This window comes from Centropristis striata, chromosome 18 (assembly GCF_030273125.1).
Source record: "Centropristis striata isolate RG_2023a ecotype Rhode Island chromosome 18, C.striata_1.0, whole genome shotgun sequence".
Classification (NCBI taxonomy): Eukaryota; Metazoa; Chordata; class Actinopteri; order Perciformes; family Serranidae; genus Centropristis; species Centropristis striata.
The window spans coordinates 10,998,861-11,014,626 of record NC_081534.1 but is presented as its reverse complement, the minus strand read 5'-3'; the positions used below and the strand labels follow the sequence as shown (position 1 = coordinate 11,014,626).

General features: G+C 38.1%; 1 protein-coding gene across 1 annotated transcript; it reads left to right on the top strand.

The window, feature by feature from the left end:
• The first annotated feature begins 272 nt into the window (after positions 1-272).
• LOC131990599 (toll-like receptor 5) lies at positions 273-8,979 on the top strand. Its single transcript, XM_059355670.1, has 5 exons — positions 273-337; positions 1,747-1,806; positions 2,735-5,006; positions 5,369-5,457; positions 7,227-8,979. Exons 2-5 carry the CDS (start codon positions 1,759-1,761, stop codon positions 7,476-7,478), a joined length of 2,661 nt encoding a protein of 886 aa, XP_059211653.1. The 5' UTR covers positions 273-337; positions 1,747-1,758; the 3' UTR covers positions 7,479-8,979.
• The last annotated feature ends 6,787 nt before the right edge of the window (positions 8,980-15,766 follow it).

The window sequence follows — 15,766 nt, the reverse complement described above, 5'->3', positions numbered from 1 at the left end:
TGGTCTATATGAATGTAATAAATAAGATAAGTAAAATAACAGATCCGTTGGAGATCTTAATTTGATGTAGTGTCATAATTTAATTTAACGTTGATGTGGCACACTGAAGGGGGGGGGGTCTCTGGTGTTGTTGCAGAGGTAAAAGGAAGAAACTGTTCAACAGCTGGGCGGGGGATATATTGAGGAAAGATGTGTTTTGAGAAAGGAAGAAGGTATTTGGTCATTTAGGAAATTGCGAAATTTTCCTGTTTAGTCAAGCGAACAGTTAATCTCAGCAGTCAGCAGCAGTGAGGTCGGGCAGGTCTGTAGGAAGGAGAGTTAGACAACACAAGCACAGGTAGGATTTTCACTTCACTATCACGGTAAACTACAAATTATTTCATTTCTGCGGTCAGGAGCATGTGTGACTAGACACGTTTTTTGAGAGTCGGTAAAACATTGTTGTTGTGTTTTTGAAAATGCCAGAATTCACTGCGGTCAAGTGAGCCGTCATTCGCTTTTCCGTAGTCAAGCCAGTCGTCCCTATATAATGTAGGGCGCCCGTATTGTGATATTTACGGTAAATTCATTGAATCTGCTCAGACTGAGCGAGCTGACATGAACGATAAACACTTTACTGTCATTCTTTCTCACTTTTTTTTTTCAGTATAAAACTCTTACCCGCAGAGAGGAGATTAAGTATTAACGTTACATCAACACACCACGTGAAACAATTAAACTGCGTCGCGCCGAAAATGTATTTGTTGTGTTGACGTGCGGTTCTCAGTTTTCAGAATAAAGTGTTACACAACCAGGCCCACATACCAGATATGGAAATAAGATTAATTGCATGATATTCACAGAACTGTTGACTGTGGATTTTTTTCAATGAAACGCCTTTAGATATTTACTGTACAGTAAAATATTACATTAAAAATGAATTAAAATTAAACTGTCTGTTTCCAGTCACTATTTCCACTTCAGCTACATTCTAGAGGACCCCAGGTATCTTCTCACAAACTTACAGGACTTTCACTGTGGAAATGCACAATAAAATGCACTTGCACAGTAAATATTCAAAACATTAATGAATACTACATTCAAATTATTTTTGTTATTATTTGTTATTTTCTGAACTTCTGTACTGTTTTAGCTGTTATTTGACTTGACATCATATTCACAATACTGATGGTTATGTGTCAAAAATGTAATCATGTAAATATTATGTAAAAGCACCAATAGTCAATCCTTTAAAATCGATATAGATAGAGAGTATTTGATCAGAAATCCTGACATTTTATTTTTCTCCATATTGCCATATCTCCATGGATTACATAAGTACTTACAAAAATTGCCACATTCAGTTGCTACATTTCAAAATGACGGTACCCAAGCCTGCAAGAAGGTGAAGTAAATCTTATGACTTGTGAATCAAAACCTCAAACCCTTACCAATGCTTATCAAATATCAGCAGTAATAATCAATTCAATATGACCCAATCAAGTTGTTAGCTCAAGGCAAACATGTCAACTATTCAAATCCACTTTTAGTATAGGAGCTCCCATCAGGCATACATGGTTGTGTACTGAACAGTGACACTGAAGCTGCACTAGTGAACCATTAACCTGCCAAAGCAAACAATGTGACAGAGACACCTACTTACCAGTTTCCATACCTTATTAATATATGTATCAATGAGCCAATGCAACAACATCACATCCTTTAAGCTTTGCTAATGTTTTACTTTCTCTTCGGACTTCTTGTTAGGGCAAGGACAGTATGTGGACACTCGCTCTTCAGTTGGTTTTCCTTGGGTTATACCTACAGGTATGTGAATAACATTGGAGCTAAAATTGGAATGGTTGCACTTTTTTGTTTTGTTTTTTTTCTAATGGAACCATTAGAAGACAGTACCAGGAAATGGTAAATGAGCTAATTCAAATTTTTAAAAATGCCTTTTCATGTTCTCGCCTAGAATCAGATGAGAAGATTTGTACCACACTCATCTGTATGGTAATATGAAGCTACTTCTCAGGGTGGGTTAGCTAGCTTAGCACAAAGATATCAAACAGGAGAAACGGCTTGCCTCGCTTTGTTTGGCAAAACAACAACCTCTGGTTCTGAAAGAGAAGCTAATGTGTAAGTGCCTTAACCCTGTATCCTATCTAATGGTCAGCTGGGGGCAGTTTACCGGTTGCAAAAAGAAATCAAATTGCATGTACGTCAACAGGAAAAATGCACTTCTTCTCCCTTTATTTATTACCTCAATAATCTTGAAAAATTTGATCCCATTTATTGATAAAGTGGCATATGCTTAGGGCGGCGCTACCTTATCATTATAGGTTGCTGCCACAGTGTACTGTCGGAGCAGTGTAAAATGTAAAAAATAAACAATATGGCGCTAAAAAATAAACAATATGACTGCTAAAGTCAAGACTTCAGAACAAGATTTCACGGACCAGTGGGTGATGTCATGGTGACTATGTCCATTGTATTTATAGTCTATGTGCCAACAGTAACAAAACCTGGCAACCAGCACTTCAAAAGATCACCATAAACCATGTTTTGTATGGATTTAACAAACACTTAAATTATACAATTTCCCCCTAATTTTAGTCTTTATGCTAAGATAAGCTTTTGCTGGTTCCAGCTCCATATTTACCATATAGATTTGAGATTGGTAGCAATCTTCTTATATAACTCTAAGCCAAATAAAAATATATGTGCAATTCCACTGAATGATTTCTACCCGCAGGTACCCACGAGCTACTCATCATGCACTTTATACCAACGTGTGGCTGACTGCGGCTCACGGTACCTCAGCTGGGTTCCTGCTCTGCCTTCCAACATCACACACCTCTATCTACAGACAAACAATATCAGTGAGATCAAAAGCAGCTCACTCAGAGAGTATGACCAGCTGCAAGAATTAGATCTTGGAAACCAGAAGGGGCAGCTCATCATAAGGAACAATGCTTTCCTCAGGCAGAGAAAATTGACAAGGTTGGTCCTAGGCTCCAATGAATACCTTCAGATGGAACCAAGAGCATTTGCAGGACTGTACAATTTAAAACAACTCTTCTTGGATAAATGCAATTTGGCAGACTCCATCCTATCAGAAAGCTATCTGCAGCCACTCTGGTCCTTAGAGAAACTTGATCTCCTTGGTAATGACATAGTGAGACTCCGACCAGGACGGTTTTTTTCAAGACTTACAAAGTTCACAGAGCTAAATCTCAAATTGAACAAGATTGAAAAATTATGTGAAGAAGATCTCATTGGTTTCCGGGGGAAAAACTTCAACCTGAGCTTGCAGTCTAATCACTTCAGGTATGGTGGACATCTTGACTGGGAAAGCTGTGGGAACCCTTTTAGAGGGATGGCTTTTGTTGTCCTTGACTTATCCAATAATGGGTTCAACGCCCCCAAAGCAAAGCAATTTTTTAAAGCAATAGCAGGTACTCAGATTAACCATCTTATATTCTCTGGATTCCAAGGTAAAGGCTTTTCACATGACAACTTTCCCGATCCAGATGAAAGCACATTCGGAGGCCTCATTAACAGTTCGGTTAGGCATTTAGAGCTGTTGAAAAGCAACATGTTTGCTTTGAAAAAGGCTTTTTTAAGTCCTCTAAGAGATGCAAAAATTATTGATTTGTCCTTAAACAAAATCAATCAGATTACCAATAATGCTTTTGATGGTCTTCAAGGACATTTACGAATGCTAAACCTGTCCTTTAACCTCCTTGGAGGAATAAATTCTTACACTTTTACCAATCTGACTGACCTACGAGTATTGGATTTGTCTTACAACCATATTGGCGTATTGGGAGACAAAGCATTCAGTGGTCTTCCCAATTTACGAGCGTTATATCTGACGGGAAATTCACTGCGAAATCTGGGTTTTCCTGCGCCATTACCAAACTTAGATTTTCTTCTTTTGTCTGACAATAAATTGGAACATCTATACAGTATCAGTGAATTTGGCAAGAACAGTTACCATGTTGACATTTCAGAAAACAGATTAAAACAGTTGGGGGATATTTATGACATTTTAATTCAGTTCAGTCGTCTCCAGAATCTTTTTTATGGTGGCAACTTTATTAAGTGGTGCAAACCAAGTCAGAGCATTATAATACCTTATAATAGTAGTTTGCTAGTGCTGGATCTTCATGACAGTTCCCTGAATACAATTTGGGCGCAGGGGGAGTGCCTCGACCTGTTTGATCGCCTGGACAATCTGCTTGGTCTAAATATAAGCTTCAACTCACTTGCGGCTCTCCCACAAGCAATTTTTAGGGGCCTAAGCTCGATCATAGAGATCGACCTTTCATATAATGCCTTGACCTATCTGGAGCCAGATATCTTTCCTGTCAGCTTGAAGAGACTTGACCTCTCAAACAACTTTTTGGCCTCCCCGGACCCTGAGACTTTTCGGACTCTCAGTGTCCTCAGCCTGGCTGCAAACCGGTTCCACTGCTATTGCACTCTGGAGAGCTTCCTGAACTGGCTGAATGTGACCTTACCGGACCAAATGAAGGAGTACAGATGTGAGTTCCCAGCTGCTCTACAAAATCTTCCTCTGCTGGACTACTTCTCAATAATAGAACCATGTGAGGAAGATGATGAAATGGCAGTGCAAGATCTTAAGTTTGTTCTATTCATCTTCTCTGCTCTCCTCATCATCACTGTCACCCTCAGCGGGATTACTTACGCCCATCTCCGAGGATACATATTCATCATTTACAAAAAGATCATCAGCAGGGTTGTCGAGGGCCCCAAACCGCCACCCCCTGTGGACAGAGTGCAGTACGATGCCTTCTTCTGCTACAGCTGCAATGATTACAGGTGGGTAGAGACTGCTTTGTTGAAAAAGCTGGATGACCAGTTCTCAGAGGAGAACATCTTCCGCTGTTGTTTCGAGGCCAGAGACTTCCTGCCAGGTGAGGATCACCTCTCCAACATCAGAGATGCCATCTGGGGTAGCAGGAAAACTGTGTGCATCGTCTCCAAGGAGTTCCTTAAAGGTACAGTTTCTCTGGTTAACAGTTGAAAATGTTACATACGTCTGCCTAGTTTTTGGCCTTAAAAGACATTTCACCAAAGAAACACTAATTATCTTCTTACTGAGTGTTAGATAAGAGGCTGAGAAAGTAAATGTTACCTTTGGACATAGCCAGACTGGCTGTTTTCCTGTCTTCAGTCTTTATGCTAAGCTAAGCTAATTGTCTGCTGCGTCCAGCAGAAAGTTGTTTTGTCATTTAACTCTCATCCCCAACAGGAATAAGCACATTTCTCAAAATATCTAACTATTCCTCTAAACAAGCCTTTTACAGCAGTAAGAACTTTAATAGCTGGAAGACACTAACTGGGTTGCGCTTCTTTCCAGACGGTTGGTGCTTAGAGGCGTTCACTTTGGCCCAGGGCCGGATGCTGGAGGAGCTGACGAACGTCCTGATCATGTTGGTGGTAGGGAAGGTATGGACAAGGTTACTTCATTTTCAGCTGTTGTCTAGGGGTTGGCGAAAGTTACATTCAGACACGTAGGATTTTTAGCTGTTGATATATATATGTATATATATATATATATATATATATATATATATATATATATATATATATATATATATATATATATATATATATATTACTAAAAACATGCAATAACTAATGTTTTGGCCACTTGGTGGCAGGGGAAACTAGCAGTTAACAAAATAATTGCCTGTTTGCACATTAGGAATATAAAGAGCAATATTAGCATTCACTTGGTGTGTTTTTTCTGGTCAGCTGAAAAATTAAAATCCAGTTTTCATTATCCTTTTAGTTCTGGTGTTGGTTGAGGTAAATATCTGGCTCTTAGCTAAGCTGCTAAATACTACACTAAGTTCACAGGCTGGTCGCTTAAATTGTCATTCCTGGTAATGCACTTAAGAGGTGACTGTCCTTCCTCAAAATGATAAGGTCCACTTTGAGTTGGTTGGTCAGACTTAAACCCAGGAGACTGTGGTTCATGCCCTGTGTGAAAACAGAAGTGAAACATGTTAACTTGACACCCTTGCGTCATGCCTTCTGGGATGGAAGTGATCTTGTTATGTTGGTTGTTTAGTTCACATTGTTCAGTGATATTACCCGTTTAACACACATTATGGCAGTTTAGTGCATTTATTTTACTTTTTTGCCATAACAAAGTACAACAACTGTGACCGTTTCACAATGTTAATAGTTTGTTTAAAAGTCCAACTGTTATGTGAGGATGTGTTGATCTCCTGCCACTGTTAAGGGCAACCACTTTTGCAAATGCTGTTGGGTTGTATTTGAGGGTAGGAACTAACAACCTATGATTGTTGATATTTTCTGCAAGGGCTCAAGTCTGGTCAGAGTTTATTTGATTTTTGTTTCTTAGTCTTAAACGGTGCAGATTGGTCAGAGATAGATGGGCACTGATTGTTTAATCAGTTTAACAGTTCATCTGAATTTAGATGAGATGTAGTGAAATCACCAGATGTTAAAAGAAAAGCAGCAGATAGCAAGCATTGAGAATCACACTGTTTTTATATGGTAGGGACTTGGAATAAAGAGTTTTAAAAACTTTAAAAAACAACAATTATAACGTTGGCCATATCAACCAAATTAGAATACTTGAGATGGAAACCAGATGAGAGTGGCAGGTCTAGGTTGTTACCTTTAGAGTGTGTGGACCCTTTAAATAAAACTGATTTAGGGAGATTATGAATTAAGATGCAAAGTAAGAAATGGAAAACTTTAAAGAAAAAGTACTAGCACTTAACAACTCATTTGTAGAAGACCCTTTGGCAACCCCTATGGCTCTGGTGGTAATGCTCTGTGGGCTCACTACCACAAGTGAAAACTTTGACGTATGAGTAGTCATGCAATCTATTGTTAAATATATTCATAATCGCTAAAAGGGGAAACAAAACGTAAATCCATTTCTCAGATACCATAACTTTTAGGTCTGCTACTGGCTTCTCTTTGGTGTCTGATCAATGACTCTCTGAAGAGAAAGTAGCACCAGAGCAGAGGTGATGGAAACTTCAGTACCTACTTTCCACCAGTAGATGGCAGATAGATGGCAGATTTAAATTAACATAAGGCAGAAAACTGGTGCTGTGCAATTTGATATATGTATTTTTTTTTAACCAAATACAAGATTTTTTTTAAAATAGAAATGTAAGTTCTTGACCATCTCTATTAACCTTTATCTTCATTTTAATACGAAACAACTCAAGGTGGCTCACTATCAGCTGATGAAGTGCAACGCAGTCAGAGCTTTCGTCAAGAGGAGAGAGTACCTAACCTGGCCAGAGGACCCTCAGGACCTGGAGTGGTTTTATGAGCGCCTCGTCTCACAGATACTCAAAGACACAAAAGTGAAAAAGTTTGCTGAGGACAAAACTGAGCCGGAAGTGTCTGACATCCAACCTCAGAATGAAGATGATATACAGCTCGAGAACCTCGAGCACCTACCGTGTGAATTCTGACTGTGTTATGATAACCTGTTGATACCAACATCCACCCTGCTGAGGTGTCTTCAGTAAGCGGGATGAGGAGGATATTCGCTCTTAAAAAAATGACTTTCTGAAAAAGAAAATGGGAATAACCAACCTTCGTATGAAGTAACGGCAAAGACTTCTCAAAAAATCTTTCATATTTGAGTCCTAAAGAACCAGATGCAGAACCTGTCTGGTCCTGAACAGTTTTGCCTTTTTGATATTAAAGGGGACATATTATGCTCATTTTCAGGTTCATACTTATATTTTGGGATTGTACGTGAAAATTTTTACCTGCTTTGATGTTTACAAAAAACACATTATTTTTTCTCATACTGTCCGTCTGAAAATACCTGTATCCACCCTCTTCTGAAACGCTCTGTTTTAGCACCTGTCTCTTTAACCCCCCCTCCTGAAAAAGCCCAGTCTGCTCTGATTGGCTTACAAGATACATTTGGTGAACTTTTACAAAAGCTCTTCTCAAGCCGTGGGTGGAGATACTCAGATGGGTGGTGGTACATTTATTTGTTTATCTGGATCTCCATTAGCCACAACAAAGGAAGCAACTACTCTTCCAAGACACATGTAATCATTACATTACAATAATTTAATTCATTAATTAGTATGTATGTATGTATGTAACTAGGTATGTATGTAAAACATCCAAGGCAAAGTAGAAAGACAAACACACAAACTACAAAATAAAAAAAACAATAAACAAACACTTCTAATGAAATTATTAACAGCAATTAACATTACTTTTATATGAGGTAAATTCCATTTAGCCTACATGTGACATATAAAGAGAAGCCAATCTGAATGGCTTGTTGAATCCCATGTTTTCTGATGTAGGCAGGCCACAAAAAGTTACTTCATAACTTGGTAGACTCTCCAGATGCCCAAATGTACAGCATGTGCACAAGCACCGAAAAAGTGACTGTTTCATAATATGTCCCCTTTAAATCAATTCATAATAGCTTTTCTTCTGCCATTGTCTGCATTTACAGACATCCATGACCCAATGATATGTACAGTTACAGATATTATTTTTTGTTAATGTTATTATGTTACAGGAATGAATAATTCCTGTCAATTAATCAACTGTCTAATAAGTCAAATTTTCTTATCAATATGAATTTTTGGTGCAAATACAGCTTTGTTCACCTGAATACCTTGCAGGATAAAGAAATTCTGTGCTCATGAAGACTAATGAACCATTTTCTATATTTTCTGAGACCACTAGATGGCACTCTTGGTTTAAAGAAAAAGGTTCAAACAGAGAGCTCCATCTAGTGAGCTCAGAAAATACAGAAAATGGTTCATGAGGCTTAATTGGCAAATCACCAGGATAAAGCAAAGCACAGGTTTGACATTTAGAATAAATCATGGCAGATCTGAGCATAAAGTACATTGATAGAAATGTGTGTTGAAACAATGATTGGTCATTTTGGCTTGTCAATGTGTTAAGAGTGTATTGGAGCATTTCATTGCAGAATTTTCATGTATGTATCTTTTTTATGTAAAGCATTTTTTCTTATTTTTAATTCAATGAAGAAGCCTTTTGAAAATAAAAGTTTATCTTCCAACTGGTCCTTACTGCTAGAGTGGTGCTACACCCTTCAGGCATTAACAAACTTGTGCTAAAGCACCGTATCATTATAGTTAAAAGTAATCATAAATACTTATAATGATTTAGAACCAAATACACAACACACGATAAAGCATTTTATAATGAGTTATAAGATCAAATATAATACTTTGCAATTGCTGGTTATTCAGTGTCTTCAAGGATCATTGCATGTTTTATAAATTTCATAGTTGTAATACAATAAAATATTAAAAAATAATTCATAATCACTGTTATAACGCATTATATAGTGATTATAGAGTTGGGGTAAGGGTAATCCTAACTCTAAAACACATCAGAATTATGTTTTTAATGCATTATAGGCATGGGTTTGCATAAACAATGTGTGTGACCAGCAATTATAATTATGAATTTATGAATATTCATATGCATACTCTCTGCTGAGTACACTGACACCACAAACAAGTCTCTACGATAAATGGTTCATTAGTAACGAAAAGGGGGCATGGATAAGACATCAGGGGCGGGGCTTTATGAAATAATGTTATGCAGTTGTGTTCAGGACTGGACTCTTATGAAGCATGAGAAGTTTGGACAAAGTATGGCAAAGCAATAACAATCTCGTGTTTTATGGCGAAACGCCATATTTTGCCACCATACCACGGCCACATTGTGTGACAATCAGTAAAGCTTTTAATAACTTTTGATCCCAAAGGCCTTATGACGGTACTGACCAAGGCTGAAGTCGATCGCAAAAAATAAATAATTAAAAATCTGTAGGAGTTTGTTAAAGTATGTGACGTGGAAATGGCGAAAAACAGCAGAAAACGGAATCTTCAATTCAAGATGGCCGCCTCCTTTTCATTTTTGGGTATGGGTCTTTGTGACTTTTTAGTGTGTCTTCCCATGATAGACGTATGCACCAAATTTTGTGTCTCTACATGAAAATGTCCTATATTGTGAGGCTCTTTTGAAATTTTCTAGTGGGCGCTACTGAGTCATTTTGCCATGCCCATTACGGTGAACACTAGAATACGTACATTTCACTGGAGATTGACGTATATTCTGAGTTTGATGAGTTTTTGAATATGATAAACCATTAGTGCCCTAATAATGAAAAGAAGAACATGGGGGGACTGTTCGGGTCCGGATCAAGGAAAATTGTAAGCCCTTCAGATTTTAATTTACCACTTTCACCACTAGATGGTGTTTGCTGTCTTTACTGGCTCCTTATGTCAGTGTAGAGTGATCAGTGAAGACCCAGTGTTAATTAGTAAGTCAGTGATCACTGCATCAAGACTGTTTATAATTTCCCTGGGTGTGTCACATTCGATAACCTTTTAATGATATTATTTCATTATAACAGCAACTGTAAATGACACCGTCTCTCTAAGCACTTGGGTTTATTGGACTGTAAGATGATATTGAATCTGGGGTCCACAGGTTTCCTTTCATTTGAGCTGTGTGTCTAAAAACAGGAAGCTACTGGGCAGGGGAAAGCTTCCGTCCTGTTGGCCCCGGCCGCCTGCATCCTCCCAGTCTTTATGAGCCAGCTGTTCTGAACATTACAGCCCGTCTGCAGGCTCCTGCTGCTTATACACTGTGGACAGTCCATTAATCTGAACACAGTGCAACATTAACATCTGTCTGACCTGCTCAGTTGTTTACATTATGTGGGATTTTTAGCAGTGTTGGCCTTGAAAATGCTGTTAGTACCCCAAAATGTGGCGGGTATCATTTGAAGATAAATAGTATACAGTATTTGCTATATGAAGGGGCAGAAAGCATTATGTGCCTTTTAGTGTATTATTCCAAATGTTTAAGGGTTAATAAATATGAAGACACAAAAGGCAGTTAAATATGTCACATGATCGAAAAACATTACTGTTTAATCACTAAATAATACCTTTAGATAGTCGAGAAAATGGAGCATAAAAAGAAATATTAATCTTTAGTCTTTTCTTTAAACTTCAATGATTTAAAAAATGGGAAATCTTTTTATTTTCCATCAGATTTTATTATATTTCAAGGCTCATGTTATTTCTCTAGGCATCCTATGTTTGATCTTGGCATACATTTAAACATGAGTTTTCCTCACCATGTTTTCAATGTTGGTGGTAGTTAAAATGTTAATGACATTTAGGAAGGTAGATGAATAGACTGGTGCTCAGTGTGATTAGCGACAGGTGTTTTCAGGTAAATTAGGCACTAATGCTTCTATTTCTAGACTTGTGTTATGTCACAGTAAACACACACACACACACACACACACACACACACACACACACACACACACACAACCTGGACCATTGCTGTGTCTGACATGCACGGTCACGCTCATGTCATACAAGCTTTACGAATTTCCAATTTTGTGCAGCTAAAAAATGAAACAGCAAGTGAAATATATATATATATAATAATTTTATTTTTTGTTCAAAGTTTCTGTATCAGTTTTTTAGAATATGCAAAATATTGTTTTAAATACAATTAGAGACATTTAAAAAATTCCCATCCCACAAGTATCTCTAGCCTATTAAACCATTAAAATTAAAATGTACAGTATACTGAAACACACATTCAATGGTCAGTATGATAAACAATTATAAAAATATAAATAATAATAATAATAATAATACAATTTTCAAATTTAAAAAGGGTGTAAGATGAATAATAATAAAATGTGTCTGTAGTTATGACATGTCTAAAACATCCATCTTTTCTATCTGATCTAGAACTGGTTGCCAGATAGTGTAAAATTTAAGGGTACAGCCTCTCGTAGTATAACACACTTTTCTAGGGCCAGATGAAAGGTAAATTTAAGAGTTACATTTAAAGGGATTTATTTTAATTAACTTATTTGCAGTCTAAAAAAGCCTATGAAAAAAGTGTTAAAACAATAGAATTTAAAAACAACAACAACAACAACAACAACACTTTTTAACTCTTACCTGTTATTTATTAATCAAGATAGTTATGAAAAACTCAACAGCAATGTCCTTGTTGTAAACAGTTTCATGGAGGGACCAAAAAAAAATCTAGATTGACAAATAACAGAAAAATATGTATTTTTGATTTTAGGTACACTGTCCCTTTAAGTATACTACTCACTGTCTCTATCAGTTCTGTGTTTGACTTGTCTTGATATATTTTACTACCTTTATTCAAGTTCGAACCCTAAAAAAATCAAGGAAAAGGAAATCTGCTGCTCCACTGACAAATGAGAAAGGAAGAAAAAACAATTTCACTTCCATTAATCTGGACCAGTCCAGCAGCTTACCAAAATCTAATTTGAAAAGTGGAAGCAAATGTTTACCTTGTAAACAAGCTCTCCAGCTCTGCGGCCTCTTCACAGTTATTTCAGGCCTGCAGAATATACTTAGAACAGACACACATGCTTCTGAGATTCTCCCTCACAGGGAAATGTAATAAACCCTGCCCCATGGCTATAGCTAATATTTGACCTCTGTTTAAGCAAATATGATTACGGGGATGCTCACGCAAGCCGGGAGGAGGGATCCTCTGAGGGAAGTGGACTCATCCTCACTGCAGTGATTGAGAGGAGGAGGAGAATTAAGCAGCCATGGGGGATCTGAAGCCGAGGGGAACACAAACTGATCTCTATGAGCCAAAATAGGATCTTTCCTTCAACACAGGAGCATCAAGCAAGCCAAGTGTGGGTGGTTTACTTATGTAATGTGTTTTATAGGGCTTGTTTGTTTGTGGAAGTTTGTTCTGGGGTTAAAAGGCGTGACAGGGATGAGAGGAAAGAACCAGCAAAAGCATAGCGGTACTTTTCCTCCCTTCTCTCTGACACCAGCAGCCTGCCTGAATTAAATGTTTTCTAGAGCAGCATTTGAGCATCATCTGTTCATTTTCCAGCTGCTTTTACGATCCAAGGCTGTGGTGGAAAGTAGCATTTTACATTGAAACGAATGCCTTGAGATAAGTTAATCATATTTCCACAAACGCCCCTCTGCAACCAGAATGTGAGGGCCGTAAAATAATAAATCACTGAATTTGAGATGTCAAAGCGGCACTTTGAGAGTGAAGAACCCCTCGGTGGCCACGTGTGAAAGAAAGACAAAAAAAGTTCTCTGTTGGATGGGCCAATGTGCAAGAACACATGCAAATGTGATGCAGGATGGCCTTCCAGTGTTGGCTGTGCGTCCTCTGTTCTGCTATATAGACTGCCTTCCAGGGGAGAAAACTAGATGCAGTGCTATAAAGGCTACCCTTCTAGTGGAGAAAGAAGTCAAAGTTACGATGAAGGATCCCGTTCTGGTTATGAAAACATGCAGTAATAATAGATGCCCTTAAAATGGACAAAACTGTTGGAGGACCTATACATGCAGGGAAACTCTCTGTGTGCTGTTGCCCCACTACTTGCAGCTAGTATCCTTTTAATTTTTTTCACCCCTGACCCTAAGACAGCTTGAGTCCAGCACCGAATTGCTCCACTGGATTCAGATTCATAGTGTGGACTATTGACTAAGAAGACTATTGTCAAGCCAAAAGAGATGACTAGGTTTATTTGGTGCTTCCACGTGAAATCCAGCCCTCTAACCAACTGTGGAACTTACCGTTCATTTACTGAGAGCAGATCAGCCTCTACATTCCACACTGCAGGCCGACAGGGAGCAGAAGGACGTTTGGAGAGGATGACTGCTTCTTTTCCCAGCTGACCTCTGAGAAAGCAGGTGTTTTCTGCACATGGTTTGGATTAAAAAGCACATAGAAAGATGGAGAGAGGGAGATTGGAGGGGTCATAGAAAGAAGGAGGGATGAAAAAGATGTGATATTATGTCTACATCTGTCACCTGTTTGAGTATACAGACAAATAAGACTTGACTTCTTGACTTCCTCCTGCTTAAAAAATGTATCTCTATTAGCCAGGTCCTTAAGCTCTGTTTGTCAAAAGCAGGGAAGGAAATTAGCATTAGCAACTTCTGTAGAGTCACTATTGAGCAAATTACTTCATTTCCAACTGCACCAGTGGAGGTTAACGGTTGAGGGGTGGTAAACATGAACCAAACTTGTAATGACTTATTTTTGGCTGGTTGGGGGCAGCAGAAACAAGCTATCAACTTGTTAGCATACAATTATCTATACACACTCCAGCAGATGCTTGTTTTTGTTAAGAGTCATGTTTCTGACCATGCGATGAAAGATGAGTGATGCAAGTCCAATATTCACTTTAGCTTTAGGTTTCCTTTTGGTACTGTGCATACAGGGTACTGTCAGTCTGTTTATTAGAGCTCTTTAGCAGAAAACAGTTTACTCCAGTCCAAAATTTTGGCAAGACAGGGATGAAATGGAACCAAAACAGCAAAGCCTGAAAATCAAAACAAGCTGAAAGATGCTATAAAACTCTATATAGCAGAGTGGAACTTGAGCGTTAGACGATCAAGCGGCCCAAACGACCTTATTATTAATTTGATTTATTACCTCAGTAAACATTTTCCTAATTAATTTATGGTCTCAATCACTTGTTTCAAGTCTTCAATACAGCATGATGTTAATCTAATAATTTATAATCCCATTTAATGAAAAGTAGTTGATTGAGCAGGGTATGCTTCAGGATAGGGCTACCTTATGTAGACATGTTGCTACCACAGTGAACAGTGTGTTTTCATCCGAAACCTTTTTGGTCACTTAAAAACTCTAAGGAGTCAGCTGTTCATTTTGAATAACAATTGCTCAAGATAGCTAGCAAGCACTAGTTAGCTAATGCATAGCTTAATCTTCGCTCCCAATCTGTTCTGTGCATGTAATGGTTGCACAAAACCAACCAAGAGGGTGACAACCAGTCAGTTACAATATCCACTATTTTTGATTGTGGTAATTCCATGTAGGCTCATTCCTACAAGACTCCTTTCTCATGGACATAGTCATTGAATCCAGTGTTATTGTAAACATTTTGAATATAGCTAACATTATGTGAAAAGTCTCTGTTCGCCTTTAATATTCTCCCAATAGTTTGGAGGAGTCTTGTATACAAACCACAGGCTTTAACAGGCCCCGTTTCAAAGAAAACAGGCAGAACAGTCAGCAGATTTTGCTCCAATGTTGTCCTGGAAATATTACAAGAGAGTAACTCAGTCAAAAGATATATTTGTTAGACAAGCAAAACCACTGCTGGTGCTTGCTTTGTGCCAGAGTGTTGTCTCCCTGTAATTAAAGCAGTCTGCCTCAGCAGGCCTAAGTTTGGAGCACTTCTGCCAGTTGATGTAATGCATGTAATGCAGCGCACAACATAAAGTTGTTTTTTTACTTTTTTTTTTTTTTAGTTGTTTTATCTATTAACCCGAACCCTAAAATGATGATTAAGGTTGTATCTACACCAATATCTGAATTTAAGGTTTTGCGTAGAAGGGCTGTAGGTGGACGTGTAGATTTGAGAAGATGAGATCTGTATCAAAACCTGTAATAAAAATAGTGTTATTCTGTAAATCAAGTCATGATGAGCATAAAGAGCAGGCAGCCCAGCCCAGTTCAAATGCAGTCGATGACCTCAGGCCAGATGGAACTGATAGCACTGAAGGCGCCAGCAGTTATGACACAATGAAACAGGTGTACATTATTATGATTAAAGATATACCCTCTTCTTTGAACAGAGCCTCAACTTATTTATGGTCTGAGTGTGTGTATCTATGATATGAAGAGCATACAATAGGACTCAGACAGACAAAAG

What these genes read in the sequence shown, in the direction of transcription:
- LOC131990599 (XM_059355670.1), top strand. Translation starts at nt 1,759, where the DNA reads ATGTGGACACTCGCTCTTCAGTTGGTTTTCCTTGGGTTATACCTACAG. An exon ending in TCCTTGGGTTATACCTACAG is followed by an intron (nt 1,807 to 2,734) that starts GTATGTGAATAA and finishes TTCTACCCGCAG; the next exon opens with GTACCCACGAGCTACTCATC. An exon ending in TCATGTTGGTGGTAGGGAAG is followed by an intron (nt 5,458 to 7,226) that starts GTATGGACAAGG and finishes AAACAACTCAAG; the next exon opens with GTGGCTCACTATCAGCTGAT.